The sequence below is a fragment of the Triturus cristatus genome, chromosome 5_1 (assembly GCF_964204655.1).
Source record: "Triturus cristatus chromosome 5_1, aTriCri1.1, whole genome shotgun sequence".
Classification (NCBI taxonomy): Eukaryota; Metazoa; Chordata; class Amphibia; order Caudata; family Salamandridae; genus Triturus; species Triturus cristatus.
Window position 1 is genome coordinate 572374795 of NC_140587.1, and position 17383 is coordinate 572392177.

At 42.4% G+C, this 17383-nt stretch overlaps 1 protein-coding gene across 1 annotated transcript in view; it reads right to left on the minus strand.

Annotated features, from left to right (window-relative positions):
• PREX2 (phosphatidylinositol-3,4,5-trisphosphate dependent Rac exchange factor 2) overlaps positions 1-17383 on the minus strand; it is a 1250200-nt gene that overhangs the window by 19058 nt on the left and 1213759 nt on the right. The window contains exon 40 of the mRNA XM_085605489.1: positions 2541-2608. Coding sequence (XP_085461615.1) covers positions 2541-2608 — 68 coding nt within the window. The remainder of the gene's footprint in view (positions 1-2540; positions 2609-17383) is intronic.

Genomic DNA, 17383 nt, shown 5'->3' on the forward strand with positions numbered 1-17383 from the left:
AATGATCTGAAGAGACCACCTAGGAGAAATACATGGGGAAATCCCAAACATGCACCAGATACCAGCAGCCGTTGGGAGTGGTCTGAACATTCCACTCAGGAAATTTAGAGGAGCTCCTCGCAGATATACACAGGATGCAGGCAGCATTGGCAGATTATCTACATAGTCAGATAAGAGTGAATGTGAAGTACTCTACAGGCATGCACAAAAGAAGCACAGCCATGGGATATGCTATTTAGTGCCCACACAGGGGCAAAAGAGGGCAACCCTTTAGTATGCACTCAATACAGGCAGCTGTGGTCGTTGGTCTGAAAAGTCTGCCCGGAAATGACAGTCGAACAACCCACAAGCATGCACTGGTTACAGGTAGCCATGGCAGGTGATGAAAAGAGTCCATTTTGGGCAACGGAGGCGTAATCCACAGGAATATGCTGGAGAAATACAGCCATGGTATATGCAATTTAGAGCCCACACAGGGGCAAAAGAGGGCAGCCCTCAAGTATGCACTCAATACAGGCAGCTGTGGTCTTTGGTCTGAAAAGTCCGCCCGGAAATGACAGTCGAACAACCTACAAGCATGCACTGGATACAGGTAGCCATGGCAGGCGATGAAAAGAGTCCACCTCGGGCGACGGAGGAGTAATCCACAGAAATATGCTGGAGAAACACAGCCATGGTAAATGCGACAGAGGACAACCTCTAGGTATACATTAGGTACAGGGAGCTAAGGTACATGATTTGAAGAGTCCTCTCAGCAGTGACAGAAAATCATCCCACGGGCATGCAAAGGATACAGGCTTGTGACCATACAGTCTACCCGGGAGTGACAAAGGAGCACCCCTCTGCTGGAGAAGGAAGGTGCTCTATAAATTCAGTCCTGAAGCAAACTGGTGAATCATGGTAGAGTGCATATGGCATTCCCCAGTTATTGTGTATGTGGTAGGGTGATGGTGGGGAAGTTAACTATTTTGTATGTTAAATGAATCATATGAGAGGATATATTGAGATGCGGATAGGAGTTAGAAAAAGGTCACGATGCAGGGGTTCTGTTGTTAGGCCCTTTTCTGATTCTTTGGGGTTCAAACAGGGAAGATATCACAGGAAGTTACACTGAACCCCTTTGCACATTTCCTGGATGGCCTGGGAAGGGAGAATACGTATGGTAGGGGTAGACCCGCTGTGGGCCCCTTCAGGCCACCTCTTAGAGCTCCAACAAGATGGACGACAACCGAAAATCAGTTCCTCAGTTTTGCGTGACTTAATCTTCAAACAATTAGAATACATCAGTCTGCTACTGCTTTAAATCCTTTAAAAAAATTGTACGAAAAGATGGTGCTGCAACAGCCTTAATTTAAAAGAAAATTACCTGACAGATTACACAGCGTAAATTTATTAAAACATCTCTTGTAAAATCTAGGGGTTGTAGAAGGATGAAGTTTGATGATATAACTATTGTAGCTTCTTTTACAAATTGAACTATATCAACCAACTACATCTGTTCTATGACACTGCCTTGGACACTTAGGGGCAGATTTATAACGGACTTGCACCACTTTTACGCCGCCGTTGTGTCACTTTTGTGATGCAGCGGCGGCGTAAACCCTGCGCAATGTTGCGGCCCATTTACAACATGACACATCTAGGGAGATGCGTCACATTGTAAAGCTTGCGCCACATGTGGGCGTACCTGCACAGGGGGGGCGTTCCGGCGCAGGAACGCCTCCGAAAAGTGGCTGAGTGAAATCACTTTTCCGGCCATGCTGCGTCAAAACCCTGCGCCTGCTTGAAGCAGGCATAAGGATTGACGCAGCATTGTAACGATAGGGCACCCCCGAGCCTTGCTGGAGCTGCGTCGCGCTTGCGACGCAACTCCAGCAATGCGCCAACCTTCCGCCATCAGATGCGTCACGCATCAGTTTATCCTTGCGCCACGATGCGCTGCATTGTAAATGCGGCGCATCTATTGTGGCGCAAGGGTAAACTTTTGTGACACATCTTCCCTGGCGCATCCATGCTGATTTGCAGGGATGCGCCAGGGAACATAAATCTGCCCCTTAGAAGTTAGGTGATATATGGAAGCGAACAGATGACAAACAAAAAAGCATGCATTTTCATTCCGTTTTCTCTTGTTTTCTTGTAGCTATAATTAATTCCACAGCACATTCAGTGCCTTTCATATTGGTTACACGCCTTCATCTACCAATGCCCAAAACTGATCGCTGTAATTTCCTGAGCTGTGGAAGTCACAACAATGAGTTTTCAAAGCAGAAATCGACTCCGTGGATTGTCCAAAGCAAGGCCGAAAGAATTGTTATTAATAATTGATCACATGCAATGTTTTCAACCTAAAGATAATAAGGTGAAATTAGTTTTAAATTGGATTTTTGTGCCACGAGGCTCACATATCCAGCAGCTAATTATATTTCTCGAACTATTCCAAGTACAAAACTGGCTGGTTATTTTGCACTTTAATTAAAACAAATATAATGATGTAGTTGAACAAACATATATATGTAGGTCAGAAAACACGTCATAGTTACCTTGGAGCAGACTGAGGCGTTCGATCTCTCACTCCGAGGTTTTTGGCAGTGTTTTGAACTCTTGCTCCCTGGAAAACATGAAGTGTTACCCATATTAAATCAAAGAACTGGATCTGGTAATGTGTACTTTAATAGGTGGTATTCAAGTACTAGGTAGTAAACAAGACAAACATACATGGAAACGTCCGCAATGACTGAAAGATGTGTAATCTGATGCAGTGGGAGTCAGCAGGGATAGGATACTTCAATGTCTTAATTCTCAAGTACAGTCGCAGCAGCAGGATACGCACACCACAGTGGAGCTAGACACGCACCATCGAGAAGTCACCGCCACTAAATTTATCACTGCATTTCATTTCCATTCAGCTACTGTAGCTACAATAGAAAAAGGTGTGCATGTGAGTGTATAAGACGCCTCGCCTTCATAGGTGTCAGAGTGGAGCAAAGTGCATTTTCTATGAGCAGGGGATTGTGTGGGGTTAACCTACCCAAACCTGGCACTCTCTTCTCTACTGGTGCTGCAACCACTTCAGAGTAGGGATGCCGAACTGGTGCTTTAACAAACAAAATCAACACTTGCAATGACAGCCTTTAGTTACTGTGAGGATGGAGTACTAATGACCAACCAGCTGTCCTAGTTACAAACTCCAAGGTTCCTCTCCGGCCTCCCAGGGTGTATCTGTGATGGCCGTATGTGGCAGCCATATTTGGAGGACCCATGTCCTGCACTCACAAGATTGCCCTGCGCTGCATGATCAGATGTGTCCACAGTGTTGCTTCAATGATTGCTGCATCTCATGCCTTCATGTCCGATATTTCTCTGCTGCCAATTTACACAACTGGATGTATCTCCCAGTATGCATGCTTTGTGCTTTTCCAACAGGGCGCAGAGAAGACTTCTGGCCCATTGGATTCTGACACCAGATGGGATCACATTCAATAACAAAGTTGAGAGTATCCCTCGAGTAAAGGCCAAGCACCAGTGCTTCACTCTTGCCACACTTCCCTGACAAGCGACAAAAGTGGGCTAGTCTTAATACTCCGTATATTTTGTACGTAGAGGCCTTCCACACACACATTTCCAACTCTTTCCAGCACCACACACCCAGAATGCATAATAAACACAGTTTCCTTTCTCCATTTCCATGTTGATACTCAACTTATCTCCTCTTACTGCTACTCATACCAGAAGGTGCGTTGAACTGCATCGAGACGATGCCACCACTCCGCCCTGCAAAGGAAACGCCCTTTACCTTCCAGGCCTCACACCCTTACTACTTCACTGATAGCCACTTTAAAGAATCTTGTGGTAGTGGGTACCTGGCGTACCATTCTCCTATTGGAAATTGTGTTCTGTAAAGGAGTTCATTCACCACTGACACCTCAATGCCAAGTCTGCCCCCTGCTCCTCTGCTTCCTCTCCCCTTCTCTGGACTGTCAACACATCTCAACATATGATACCTATGTGAAGAGCAGACTAAAGGGAGGGAGACAGCCAAAACTGACATACTAGTGCAACATGGAGTACCAAGCCAGGGTGAGTACAGGAAACAGAGTGAAGAAGCAAACCTGAACTCAGCACTGGAAGCTGCATCCAGCAGCAAGAAGCACTGAGCAGCAAGGCAGTCAGATCACTCAGCCCGCCCACTCTTCTGCATTGTAATTCACACTGTGTACTCGATTCTGCCTCGTGCACTCTAGATAATGTGTTCTTTTGCATTTCATTCACTGTTTATGCATTTATTCTACATCTTCATGTGTGGCTGAACTGTTACATTACTGCATTATTGAATCACTGCCTTTCATTTCATCCGTGCCTCAGACACCGTTGCAACATATGCACTGATTCCCCTTTGCTCCACTTTACCACTCTGTTCACCTGTTCTTTTTTCTACTCATGTCCCCTATGACTTGATAGTGACGGGATTGCGTCATGCTGCAGCTTGCCACGTGGCCAGTCAGATCAGCGTACACTGGTGCTGTTTGCTACCTGCTTCTCTGCAGTGATGCTAAGAGTGTCATTAGAGGCCACTGGAGGGAGAAGGGGGTGGAGCCCTGGATTAAAGGAAAGAGATAGAAGCTGAGAGTTATGAAGCAGGATGATGATAAACCAATAATGTCGACTGAGTAGCCAAGCTCACATTGGGGACCAGCTAACGTCATCTCAAGGCTGACTGCACAAACCAAATAAAACAAGCTTTAACAAAACCAATGGGCTTGGCTTCAGTGTGCAGCGCACATATACACAGGATTTCACAAATGCTGTTTACGTGTGTTGTATGAACAAATGCTGTTTATCACATTAAAGCTAGCCCTTTCGACTTCGCCAATGCTAGGAAAGTATAGCAAAAAACGATTGCTTTTTGTATAGAGTGCATATAAAAAGATAATTAACTGAACTTGAAAAAAGTGTTATGAGGGAGAGTTCTTCTCAGAAGTACAATAGTCCCTTGTGCATTCTATTGGAAGCCCACCGTCCAGAAGGCAGACTGATTAAACTCCCAGCCAATAGCATGAGAGGATGAGAGAGTTGTAATCATCTGGGTGGATCCAACACCTAGTCATTTTGGGCCTGATTCACAAAAGTAAACTTAGACCAAAAGTCTAAGTTTACACCTGAAGACTAAGTTTAGACCTAAAGTAGTAGTAAAGTTAGACTTTTGGTCTAATTGAGACTTTTGGTCTAAACTTAGACCAAAAGTCTAACTTAAGTAGTAGTAAAGTTAGACTTTAGGTCTGAACTTTGACTTCGGGTCTAAACTTAGACGTTTGGTCTAAGTTTACATTTATGAATCAGGATTTTTGTGAGCACTTTAAATAACAACAAGCCTTGCAGAAAGCTACATTGTCATCTCAGTCCTAAAAAGGCTATATACCACTAGTGCTCTATTCTCATCCCGTACCAAAAGAGGCAGAAGAAGCAACAAAAGAATGGAGATGGTGGAATCTGTGATGGCTAAAGCTGAAAACACGAAGTGTCACAGATGAAACGGGGACGGGACGTAAAGCAAGACGTGTACTTGAAACACAGACAGTGTCCTGAAATACAGAAATACAAAATATGAAAACAGTATTTCTGATCTTTCAGGCTCAAAGAACATAGACCACAGCGAAAAAGATAGAAGGAACAATGAACCCTACATACAACATAATACTATAGTTAACTCTAGGAACAGTGAACATGTTGGGTCCAAGTATGTGAATCTCAAAAATGTGCAGCATGTTACATAGGCTCAACATATCAAATTTGCACCAAATGGTAGATGTCATTTGATGACAAAATCAAACAAGACTTTCAAAATCATGAAACGCTATTAAAGAAAGCAAGAGGGAAGAACAATGATTCAAAATGATCGTGGCTCAGTAATGTAGGCAAAGGAAAGAACAATGAAGAGTAAAGAGATGCAAATGAGTGACACCACAGTAAAAATCACTAAATTTAACAGTATCAGGCTAATAATGTTGGGTGATGGAAATCTGCACAAAAATAGCTAAACACCTGCAAGACAGTGGAGAAAATCAAAAGGGCATCCAAGAGGGTAGATTTGTTGCAGAGGGAGAAAACATGATGGGACGCAACACCTAGACTTACCAGAAATATTTGCCAAGAGATATGGTACAAGTGGGATGCATATTGCAATACAGTTTATAGTAGGGGCGGAGTATACAGAGGGTGGTGGAAATAGAGGTCAGAGTGAGCAGTGTGTTCGTCGGTTGATGTATTTGGTAGGTCAAAATAATTTAGGTAGATAAATTTAGGTATTCGTTGAGAGGAGATAGTTTTATGTTTTTCCTGAAGTAAAGGAAGGATTGGTTGTCATTAAGTTCCTTAGGAAGGGCATTCCAAATTCTAGAGCTGTTCCCTGAGAAGGATGTGCTGAGAGATCTGGTTGTCTTAAATTTGGAGGGATGAGGAGAAGAGTGTTTGAGCTTTGGAGAGGTCTTTTTTTGGTGTGCTTTTGTGAGTAGAGGGCTGTTTTGAATATACTTCTCGCTTCAATTGGTAGCCTGTTGAGTTTCTTGAGAGTTGGAATGATGTGACCGAATCGTCTCTCACCAGAGAGCAGTCTAGCTGATGTGTTGAGTGTGGACCTCATTGGCAGAAGGTGGATATTTGGGGTGCCAGTGTTAATTGTGTTGCCATAGTCCAGCTCGGAGAGGACTAGAGACTGCATAACAGTCTTTAGGGGGGATACATTATTTCATTCTTTTATATGTTTTAATGTGTAGAAGGCACTTTTTTCTGAGGAGTTGATATGTTCTTTTATGTTTAGGCTTTTGTCTAGAGTAATCCCAAGAGATTTAACAGAGTTGGATATAGATTCTTTACAGTTCTGTGCAGATAAGCTGTGAAGTCAGTTGTGGATAGGGTAGGTATTTCTTTTAGGTAGGATGAGGAGAAGTTCTGCCTTTTGGGGGTTTAGTTTTAGGTGGTTGTTGGTTAGCCAGGTGCGTATCAAGGAGAGAGTATTGTTAAGGTGTAGGATGTCTTTTAGGAGTTGCGATTTTGATATAGATTTGAGTGTCCTCTACATAAAGATGGTAGGCAATAGTGGCTTGTTTAAGAATCAGTGCAAGGGGCTCTATGTAGAAGATGAAGAAGGCAGGGGATAGGAAGGAGCATTGGGGGACTCCTTGGTTGACTAATGTTGCTGTCAATATGGACTTATTTCGTTTGATTAGGTTATATCTTTCGTTCAGGTATGATGAGAACCACTGTAGGACGGTACTGCTGATACCAGCATGTTATGAGAGGGTTTTAAGAAGAATGTTGTGGTTGATGGTATCAAAGGCTGCTAAGAGTCCCAGGAGGATTAAGAGACAGTCATCCTCCCTCGTCAACGGATTTGCGTAGGTCATCAGTGATGTTCAGGGTTGCAGTATCTGTATTGCAACCTTTCCTAAATCTGGATTTGAATGTGTCATGTAAGTTACATTTATCAATGTGGTTGTTTAATTTAGAGAGAATACTGGAGTTGCGGCGCTTAAATTAAGCGACGGCCCCCTGGGCACCACATCAGGGTCTCATGGAGATTTATTAAGGTGAAAATAAAAGTATGTCCAAGTTGGATAAACTTAAGCCATCAATGGAATTTTTAATTCATTCCTTTCAAATATTGACACGTAGAATAATAACTCAGAGAAAATGCACAACCAAAAATGTTCAACTTTCCCTATGCATTTCGGGCTCTTGACCCTTCTTCAGGGGAAATATATCTGAAAAATAAACAGCGAATGATACCTTACTAATGATGTGTATGCAACAAGGGTTAATTAGATTGAAAAACCCTTGTTGCATACACGTCATTAGTAAGGTATCATTCGCTGTTTATTTTTTAGACATTTCCCCTGAAGAAGGGCCAAGAGCCCGAAATGCATAGGGAAAGTTGAACATTTTTGGTTGTGCATTTTCTCTGAATTATTATTCTACGTGTCAATATTTGAAAGGAATGAATAAAAAATTCCATTGATGGCTTAAGTTTATCCAGCTTGGACATACTTTTATTTTCACCTTAATAAATCTCCATGAGACCCTGATGTGGTGCCCAGGGCGCCGTCGCTTAATTTAAGCGCCGCAACTCCAGTATCCTCTCTCACACCCAAGTCAAGGGGTGATACCCCGGGAGCACGCAACAACTTTTCAGCTCATTCAACTCAGGTGTGCGTGTTCACACTTTTTTCAATTTTTTAATTTAGAGAGAACACATTTTTTGATGGATGATATTTGACAACTGATAACAAATGATACTGCAAATCTTGAATGGAGGAGAAGCAAAGCAGATGAGGTGAAGTAGAGAAGAAAGAGATAGCCAATAAAATTCTGATTATAACTGTAATAAAAAAAACAAAGAAAAATTGTGAAAATAAGACGTGCTACATGGCGTACTAATAGGAAAAAATTAGAAAAGTGTGAAAAATGCAAATGTTTGAGAGAAATAAAGATCATTTTGCACATTGGTGTGACAAACCGGGCAACTTATCTGGCAAGGTATTCTAGAATAGTACAGAACTACCTACTAGAACTTTGAGGATGAAGGAGGTACTTACAGAGGAAGATAACACACACCTCTAATATGAAGTACCTCCTGAACCCTAGTATTAGAAAGGACTCACCACCATCCAAACTTGGAACTTACAGAAACATCAACAAAGAAGAACTGGAGGAAACATACAATTCAGTGAAAGTTAATATCAAAAACTTAGCAGATGATTAAGTACTATATAACAACTTGTGTCACAAAACATCAACACGTCAACTGCTCTCGATCAGTTGGTCTTTCTAAAACAAGAAAACTTGCGCATACAATATGTAGCCACTTATAAAACCACTTGGACCTTTCTGAGCATGCTGGACATTTCTATTGATGTATTTCATTTTGTAGGCAGAAACAGAAATGATCACAGATGAATGTCTTGGCAATAAACCAAGGAAACATGGAAACCCCTCTAAAGAGAATAACCATTTACTGAGCAGATTTAAATACTTCTATAACATTCTGCCTAATAGTTTACTATTCAAAATTACCAAGAAAAATGAACCACTATAAAACAGTCTAATTTCTTCCATTCCAGATGAAGATGAAATAACTGCCATTCTAGTACAGCAGATTTATGTCAGTATCTGTCCATAAATCATACAAAAATTCTAGACAGAATTTTCATGAGTGTGATTTGAATAACTCCTCCATGTCATACACAGGATCATAAAACTGCTCAGGATAAAACAAATAACACCATCACATGCCTCTACATAATTGTCCTCCTTGTTTTACTTCGAAGATTACAATTTGTCTGACTTGTTCTCATATCCAAGTCCTAGAACAAGGTGAAGAAAAAGTGGGTGATGTTAATTTCTATTAGTTGCCTAACCTGATTGCATACTAGAATACAATAATTGAGCTATACTCTTCATGTCTTATAGGATAACCCAGGGGAGTTAACCAATACCTATTGAGAATTTGTATTCAAAGAATTCCAGAAAAGTATAACTATTTTGTTTCATACGCTACTTGCCAGACTTGAGATCTCACAAGTCTGATGATTAATGCAGTCATTGAACTTGAGAATTGCTCAAAGGCTCATCAGCACAACTACAATATTTGACAGTTTGTTTTGTAGAATAATGGTGACTCAGAAGGCAGAACACATCTCAAAGCACCGTACTCCTATGGTAATGTCATCAAAGTAGGATATTGTGGGCTAATACCCCACTGCAAAGAACAGCAAAGAAACCAGGTGGGGATCCTTATTGTTCAGTGATGTGGTTGCCCTTCTTCTCCTTTAATATTTCACCGGTTCCTTGTAAACCAGCACAGTCGGTCATATGATGTTCCCAATGATGAAACTGGCACTCTCAGTCTTTGCAATGTCAGTATTTATTTAAATGAAAAAAATTGTGCTTGATGTAAAAATCAACATTTCCGGTTTAAAATATTGCAGCAAAAGGCTAGGGCTGATAGCCAAAAAGGTAGTCAAAGCGGACATAAATTCATTTCTCATGGCTTGTCTTTCATATGTTCTATCATGCAGTTGGAATCAGCAATTTGTATCTTTCTAAATGTACAACATGTGTCAGTCACTCTGACAATCTTATGAACTAGACATTGGCACCTACCAACCAGCATGCTCTGTTCATGTTTCATGTGTAGCAGTGGAAAGGATGGTCAAATGTGACTAGCTTGCCTGCGTCTGCATTTCCTTTTACCACTGTAACTAATGCTTGAGAGTAGATATATGACTTACTTATCGTTTTATTTGTCATGTCATTGAGAATGCTTTAAAAATGCTGAAAGATACCCTTGGAAGCAGAAACACAAATAGATCCACTTTGTTAGATATCTAACAGAAAACACAAGTGTGACAAAACTGCTGTATTTTGCTGCTTTTAACTCACGTTTACTCACCCCTGGGCACTTTCCCTTCAACTGCCTTGAAGTCCCCTGCACAGCGGATTTCAGCGCTGTTGCAGGCAGGGAACAATCTTCGCCGCCATCGCGCGCTCGATCCCCGGGCCACGCCCACTTTCTGAGGCCACGCCTTCTTTCTTTCTTTATTAATGTGCATTTACCGGAAGCGCAGCGGACGAGCGCAGCGGGCGCGCCGCCAGCGCGCCAAAGGCGCGCCAAAGGCGAGCCCGTCTGCGCCCGTCCGCGACCGGCCGGGACTAGGGGCTATACCCCCTACTGGTCCCACTCAAACTCTGCCCACACCAATTCGCTACTCTCGCAGCGAGCTATTGGCCTTTAACAAAGCCAATACAAACACAAAACTACATCCCTGTACCCAAACTGGCCCAGGCTTATCCTATGGACCTATCTCCTGCCTTGCTTGTCGATGGTCCAGCATGAGTCAAACCCTAACAGACTACCACATAATCCCCGATAATAATCATCTCGCGTTGAATTGTCTATATCTCAACGCAAGATCTCTCCCTAAACATGCCCTTGATATCTGGGATCTACTCATATCTAAGACCCCAGACTTGGTTTTCATCACCGAAACCTGGTTATCTGAAACCAGTGCTCCAGACCTAGCAAACGCCCTTTCCCCTAACTATAAAGTCATCACACAAGATAGACCGGGCAAAAAAGGTGGCGGAGTTGCTGTGATATTCAGGGATTACCTAACATGCCTCACTGAACCTACAACTGCCTATATTGAACATCAGACCCTACCATTCAAAGTACTTTTTGAGGGTCTTACCATCATAGCCGGTGCAGTTATATATAATCCCCAAGACAACAAGCCAGTCTCTGTGCCAAACTATTGAATCAACTGCTACCACTCTGTTTAAAAAACAAAAACTATATGGTTGTTGGCGACTTCAACATCCATTATGAGAAAACGGATGCCCCAGGATCCTCCCAATTGGAATATGACATGGGAATTCTCCAACTAAGACAGTGGATAGTGGGTCCCACGCACTTAGCTGGCCATACCCTAGATCTACTATTTACCAATATCGAATCCACCGATATAAGAGAAATCCTTCCCCTATCCTGGTCAGACCACTCCATGATATCCTTCTCATTTAAATTTCCTGGCAAACCTCCGAAGCCTAAAACAGCCCCTCTTACCTCTAATAGAGCCTGGAGGCTAATCAATTAATCAAACTTTGAGAAATATTTCTGTGAAGTGGACGCTACAAAACCGGATGATTCCCCTGTCTGTAACGACGTCGCCCTATTAGATGCCAGAATACGGCAAACATTAGACAAACTAGCACCCATGCGGGAATCTAGGAAAAAAACTATAACAGAGAAATGGTACACCCCCCACCGAAAAAATCTTATAAAGGACTGCCTAAAACATGAACACTTATGGAGACAGAAGAAAGACAGCGAAGCAAGACTAAATTATACCTACAAACGGAAGCAATATATTTCGGCCATTAAAGATGCAAAGAAGGTCTATTTTACCCAACGCATTCAGGAGAACAGTAACTCAGCTAAAGAACTGTTCAGAATAGTAAAGGAGCTTAGTAAACCTTCGAGCACCTCACAAACCCTCACCCCCTCAATTGAGCCTTGTGAGCGTATTAGCACCTTCTTTTCTGATAAGATTAAAAAAATATATTCCACCTTTACCCCCCAAAATACTTTCAGTACCCCAGACAATCCTTGCAAGACTGTTATTTCGTCAGAAAGATGCAAAGACCAATCAGACCCATGCAATGCACCTCGCCTAACCAGTTTTGAACCACTCTCTGAAGAAGAGGTTCTAGCGGTATTGAACACAGTCAAATCCGGTTCCCCTTCGGACCCTTGTCCCCACTTCGTGTTCTCTAAAATCGCACCCACGCTCTGCCCCTTTGTCACCCAACTCTTCAATAAATCGCTAGTCACTGCCATCTTCCCTGAGGCATGGAAACACGCCTCCGTGACCCCCCTTCTGAAGAAAGCGGGATCTGATATTTTCAATCCAGAGAATTATAGACCTATCTCCCAGCTCCCTTACCTCTCCAAAGCCTTGGAGAAATTGGTCAACGTACAATTGACTAAGTATCTAGAAGACAACTCTCTTCTGGATCCTTCCCAGACTGGTTTTAGAGCTAACAATAGCACCGAAGCAACGTTGCTGGCAGTGTCGGACAGTATCAGATCCTCCACCGATCAAGGTGGAGCAGTGGCACTGATACTGCTTGACCTGTCAGCGGCGTTTGACACGGTATCCCACGACTGCCTGCTGAACATACTCCTGAGTAAAGGAGTTCAATCTACAGCACTGAACTGGATTAAATCCTTCCTAAGCAACCGTACCCAGGCAGTGCATATGGGCCAGTTCCACTCAAAACCCAACCCCATCGGCTGTGGGGTCCCTCAGGGGGCCTCACTGAGCCCCACTCTTTTCAATGTCTATATTTCATCTCTGGCTGACATTGGAAGGAAGTGGGGCATTGGCATCTGCTCTTATGCAGATGATACACAGCTGATGGTGACTATGAACGAAGGGCCCGAGATAACCAAAAAAAAGCTACATGACTGCCTTTCCGAGATGGCCCAATGGATGCACAACCATTGTCTAAAACTAAACGCTGGCAAATCTGAGATCCTCCTGATCGGTGGAGCCAAACATGTGTGGGACGCCACATGGTGGCCACCTTCACTGGGATTGGCCCCCGTTCCCAAACAACATGCCAGAAATCTGGGAATCATTATGGACGATGCCCTGTCCATGAAGGATCATGTCCGCTCCCTTTGGGGCAAGGGTTTTGCTATATTAAAACTCCTCGCAAGGATATTTCCTTGGATACCCTTGGACTGTAGACGCTCAGTCACACAGGCACTTTTGGTCAGCCGCCTGGACTATGGCAACGCACTATTCGAAGGGATGAATGAACAACTATTCTCCCGCCTACAGGTCTTGCAAAATCAGGCGGCCAAACTGGTCTGTAATAAAGGCAAACGAGACTCGGCATCGGAATGCCTAAAGAAACTCCACTGGCTTCCAATGCGCCAGAGGTCTGCCTATAAACTGCTTAGCCATGCACATAGAGCTTTATATAAAACTGTCCCTACAATTCTTCAAGGGAAAATCGAGTTCTATGTTCCCAACAGGCGTCTACGGTCGAGTCAATCAGCCCTGGCCAAACCCAAACGAATCTATAAAGTCAGAACAGGCGGTCGCGCCTTTTCCTACCAGGCAGCCAAAAGGTGGAATGATCTACCTACCGACCTAAGACACACTATAAACTACCTTCAGTTCCGAAAAAAACTGAAAACACATCTTTTCCCCAAAACGTAACCTTCCAGCCTATGCCTTCAGTAGTCCCTCTTGGTTCATAGCGCCGTGATATCCCTTGGGATGAGTGTCGCGCTCTACAAATACCGCAAATACATAAATAAATAAATATTTGATAAAAGTCAGTAGTTAATTTTAGAAACAGTCTGTGAGCATTAACTCATTGCTTTTACCAAATAAAATTGGATCTAAACATTCATGCAGGTCCTAGGAACATACCACTCGCAAACACAATAGGAACCGTAACATTTGTCAGTATAGAGTCTATTGAGAAGTAGAGAAGTAGGTACTTGGTAATTGCTCACATGCAAAGTGATCCACAAAGCCATGAGCAGATGTGTCTCTACAGATTAATTAATAAAACCACGTACATTGCGCTCACCACACCCCACCCTGCCTCACCACTCTTACCTGTGCGAGCCGCTACTGTTTGCAAGAACTAGCAAGATCTTGACTATTTACTCTCATGCATACTCTGTTTTGATATTCATAGTGTGAAAACTGAGGTTGCGGCTGAACTAGAATTCCCTGTGCTTACATTACATTGTGTTAACAGCCAACATGATTCATAACAATTAAACGTTTTATTAAAAAGAATCATTTCTGAGATTAAAATCTGTTTTATGACCAGTTCCTTTCATCCCTTTCACAGGGCTAGAAAGGAACACAATCTCATAAATTCAATTCTATTGATTAAGCCATCCCTTGCACCAGCCCCGTGCCAACAAGTGCATTAATGATAGATATGTTTCCAGAAGAACTGATGCTAGCGGTGTACATTTTGATAAAATCTCAGCGATCTCTAACCTCTTGTAGTGATCTTTTCAATTATATTAAAACGAGTTGCCAAAATGCAGCAGTATGAAGACATGGAGGGGGGCCAGAGAAGAATATTTTTTTAAAAGCTGTTTCACTGTACTGTAATGTAAATTCAATTTGTAGAGCGCTGCTTGTCAACCGGGAGGGTATCAAGGTGCTGAGTAGATGAGTGTAGGCGTGTGGCGAGGCTGGGCCTGAATACAGGCAGTCTCGATGGTCCCACAAGAAGACTAAATGAATAGCCAGGTCTTCAGCTTCTTATGGAATTCAAATGAGGAGGAGGCCCTGATGAGTTGGTGGAGGTTGTTCCAGGATTTGGCGGTTTCATAGGAGAATGATTGACCTCCCATTCTGCTTTTGTGGATGCAGGGTGTGTGTGCTCGAGTGAGAGTGCTGCTGAGCGAAGTAGTCTGGTGGGTTGGTGGTAGTGTAGCCAGTCATTGAGGTATGGGGGTCCCGTGTTGTGTAGTGACTTGTATACATGTGGGATAAGTTTGAACTGGCAGATATTCTGGATTGGGTAACAATGGAGTTCTCTGAGGAGTGTTGCGGGTTAGGTGTGGGAGGTCGAGGACGACTCTAGAGCCAGCATTTGTATAGTTAGAAGGCAAATAATAGGATGGGTTAAAATGCCAGAATAGAGTGCATTGCTGTAGTCCAATCTGCTTGGGTGTAGGGCCTGCGTGATGGTATGTCTGGTGCCCAGTAGGAGCCATTTGAAAATTGTACGTAACATGCAAAGGATGAGGAAGCATGAGGAGGAGATGGCGTTGAGCTGGGAGTTCATGGTGAGGTAGAACTATCAGCTCAATAAATAAATCTTGTTTAGTTAGCTCACATCAAAAATCAAATGTGCTACTTCAAAAGTACTCTGACTAACACCTATTTATAGTCATACTTATAAGCAATGTATATTGGCAAGACAAACTGTAGCATGCTCATAAATATACATATTTAATTAAAACAAACGTAATCTGATTCTCTGTCTGGAAACTATTAGCAGCTGAGGCATTATTTTGAGGCCTCCTAATCAAAGATGTTGCTGCACAACTTCTTTCAGTAATGATGCATTTTCTAGGCCCACTCGCTTACCATGTATCCTCAGTCGATGAACCTTTCTCATCAACACTGAGGGGTATGGAGAGTTAGGGCCTGATTTAGATCTTGGCAGACAGGTTACCCCGTCACAACGGTGACAGATATCCCGTCCGCCAAAATATAAATCCCATAGGATATAATAGGATCTATATTTCGGCAGATGGAATATCTATCTTCATTGTGACAAAGTAACCCGTCTGGCAAGATCTTAATCAGGCCGTTAGTGTTTCATCAATCGGTATCAATTAACTATGCAACCCATTTGGGCTACACAGTGAGGACCGGGAATCTGTAGCTAGGGTTAAAAAAGTTTATTACAAATTATAATTCAAATTTAGGTACATGCTATAGAGGTTCAGTATAACAATTGGCAGGCCCAACCTACGGAAAAAGTTGAGGCGGACCAATATTAGGCAAACAAGCAGTTCAGTCAGATCAATACAAAAGATCTAAACGAGTATCTGATGTTCAGAAAGAGTCGCAGGTTTTGTTGTCGATTCATGTGTAAAGAAGAATTCCAGCTAAAAGGATGGTTTTAGAAATCTAAACGATCTCATAAATCAGGAATTTCCATAAAGGAAATAAGAACTAAGCAAAGAAAAATTAAGTAGGAAAGGTGTCAGCATTTCAGAAGCTCAGTCGAGAGTCTTCTTGGGTCATGCAAGTAAGTGCTAGCCTAAGTCACGGTCTGCAAAGAATCAAGGAAAGCATAGAGGTCTTAACCTCTCAAAGTTCAAAGAAAGTGTGGTAAGGGAAACTGAAAGGACCAGCAAGGTATCTGTAAAGAATCAGAATCTCCGATGGTCTGATAACTAAGTTATAACACACAAGAGTCTTCTTGGGCAACACCCCTTTGCACACACCATCAGGGGTCTATTGTGTTCTCCACCTCTCACATTGCAGACTGCAACAATTTCCAAACATCCCACACCAAACATGGGAACAACATCACGCACAAGCCAGGTTGAAACATTGATGAATAGGTCTGTCAGCTAACGCTCTGGCCCTCCATGTTCTTTCATCAAGGTCTTCTTCTCAGGCTCTTTCTCTATCTCAGGTACAGTAATGTATCTATTCAACAACTAACAATGTATGTGAATACATGCAAGAAATGTCATGTTAGCAGTAAATGGAAACCAGCATTTATGCAGTATGAAGAATTATAGGCCTAAACTGCCAACTTAAAGTATTAGCAAGAGTGCCAATTCAATACGTGTGTGCACATTTAAACAGCAATGAATATGAATATTCAGTGCATTAGGTTCACATTACATAAAGCATATAGTAAATCCTTTGAATAATCATGTGTAAGTATGGCTAAGAACTACATATAAATTAAATATATGAAATATTAAAGGACACATTACAGAAACTCTTTATCATGTCTAGTGTAATCACATTCTACATATGAGTGGATGGTCCTTATTCAGTTATCTGAACAGTAAACATTATTCAATGTTTTAAGGCACACATTATGAAAGTCAAATTTCATCTTTAATTTGAGTACATGTCTACCAAGTAAGGATGGCTTATTAATACCTCATGTAATACGTTTAAACACAAAGGGCCTTATTACAATATTGAGTTTATGAAACCGTATCGGTCTGGAACCCTCCAACCTTAGGTCGCCGGTTCCGACCTCGGTAAACATCCATTGTTCAATGAAAGCTTGTGAAGTGGTTGGA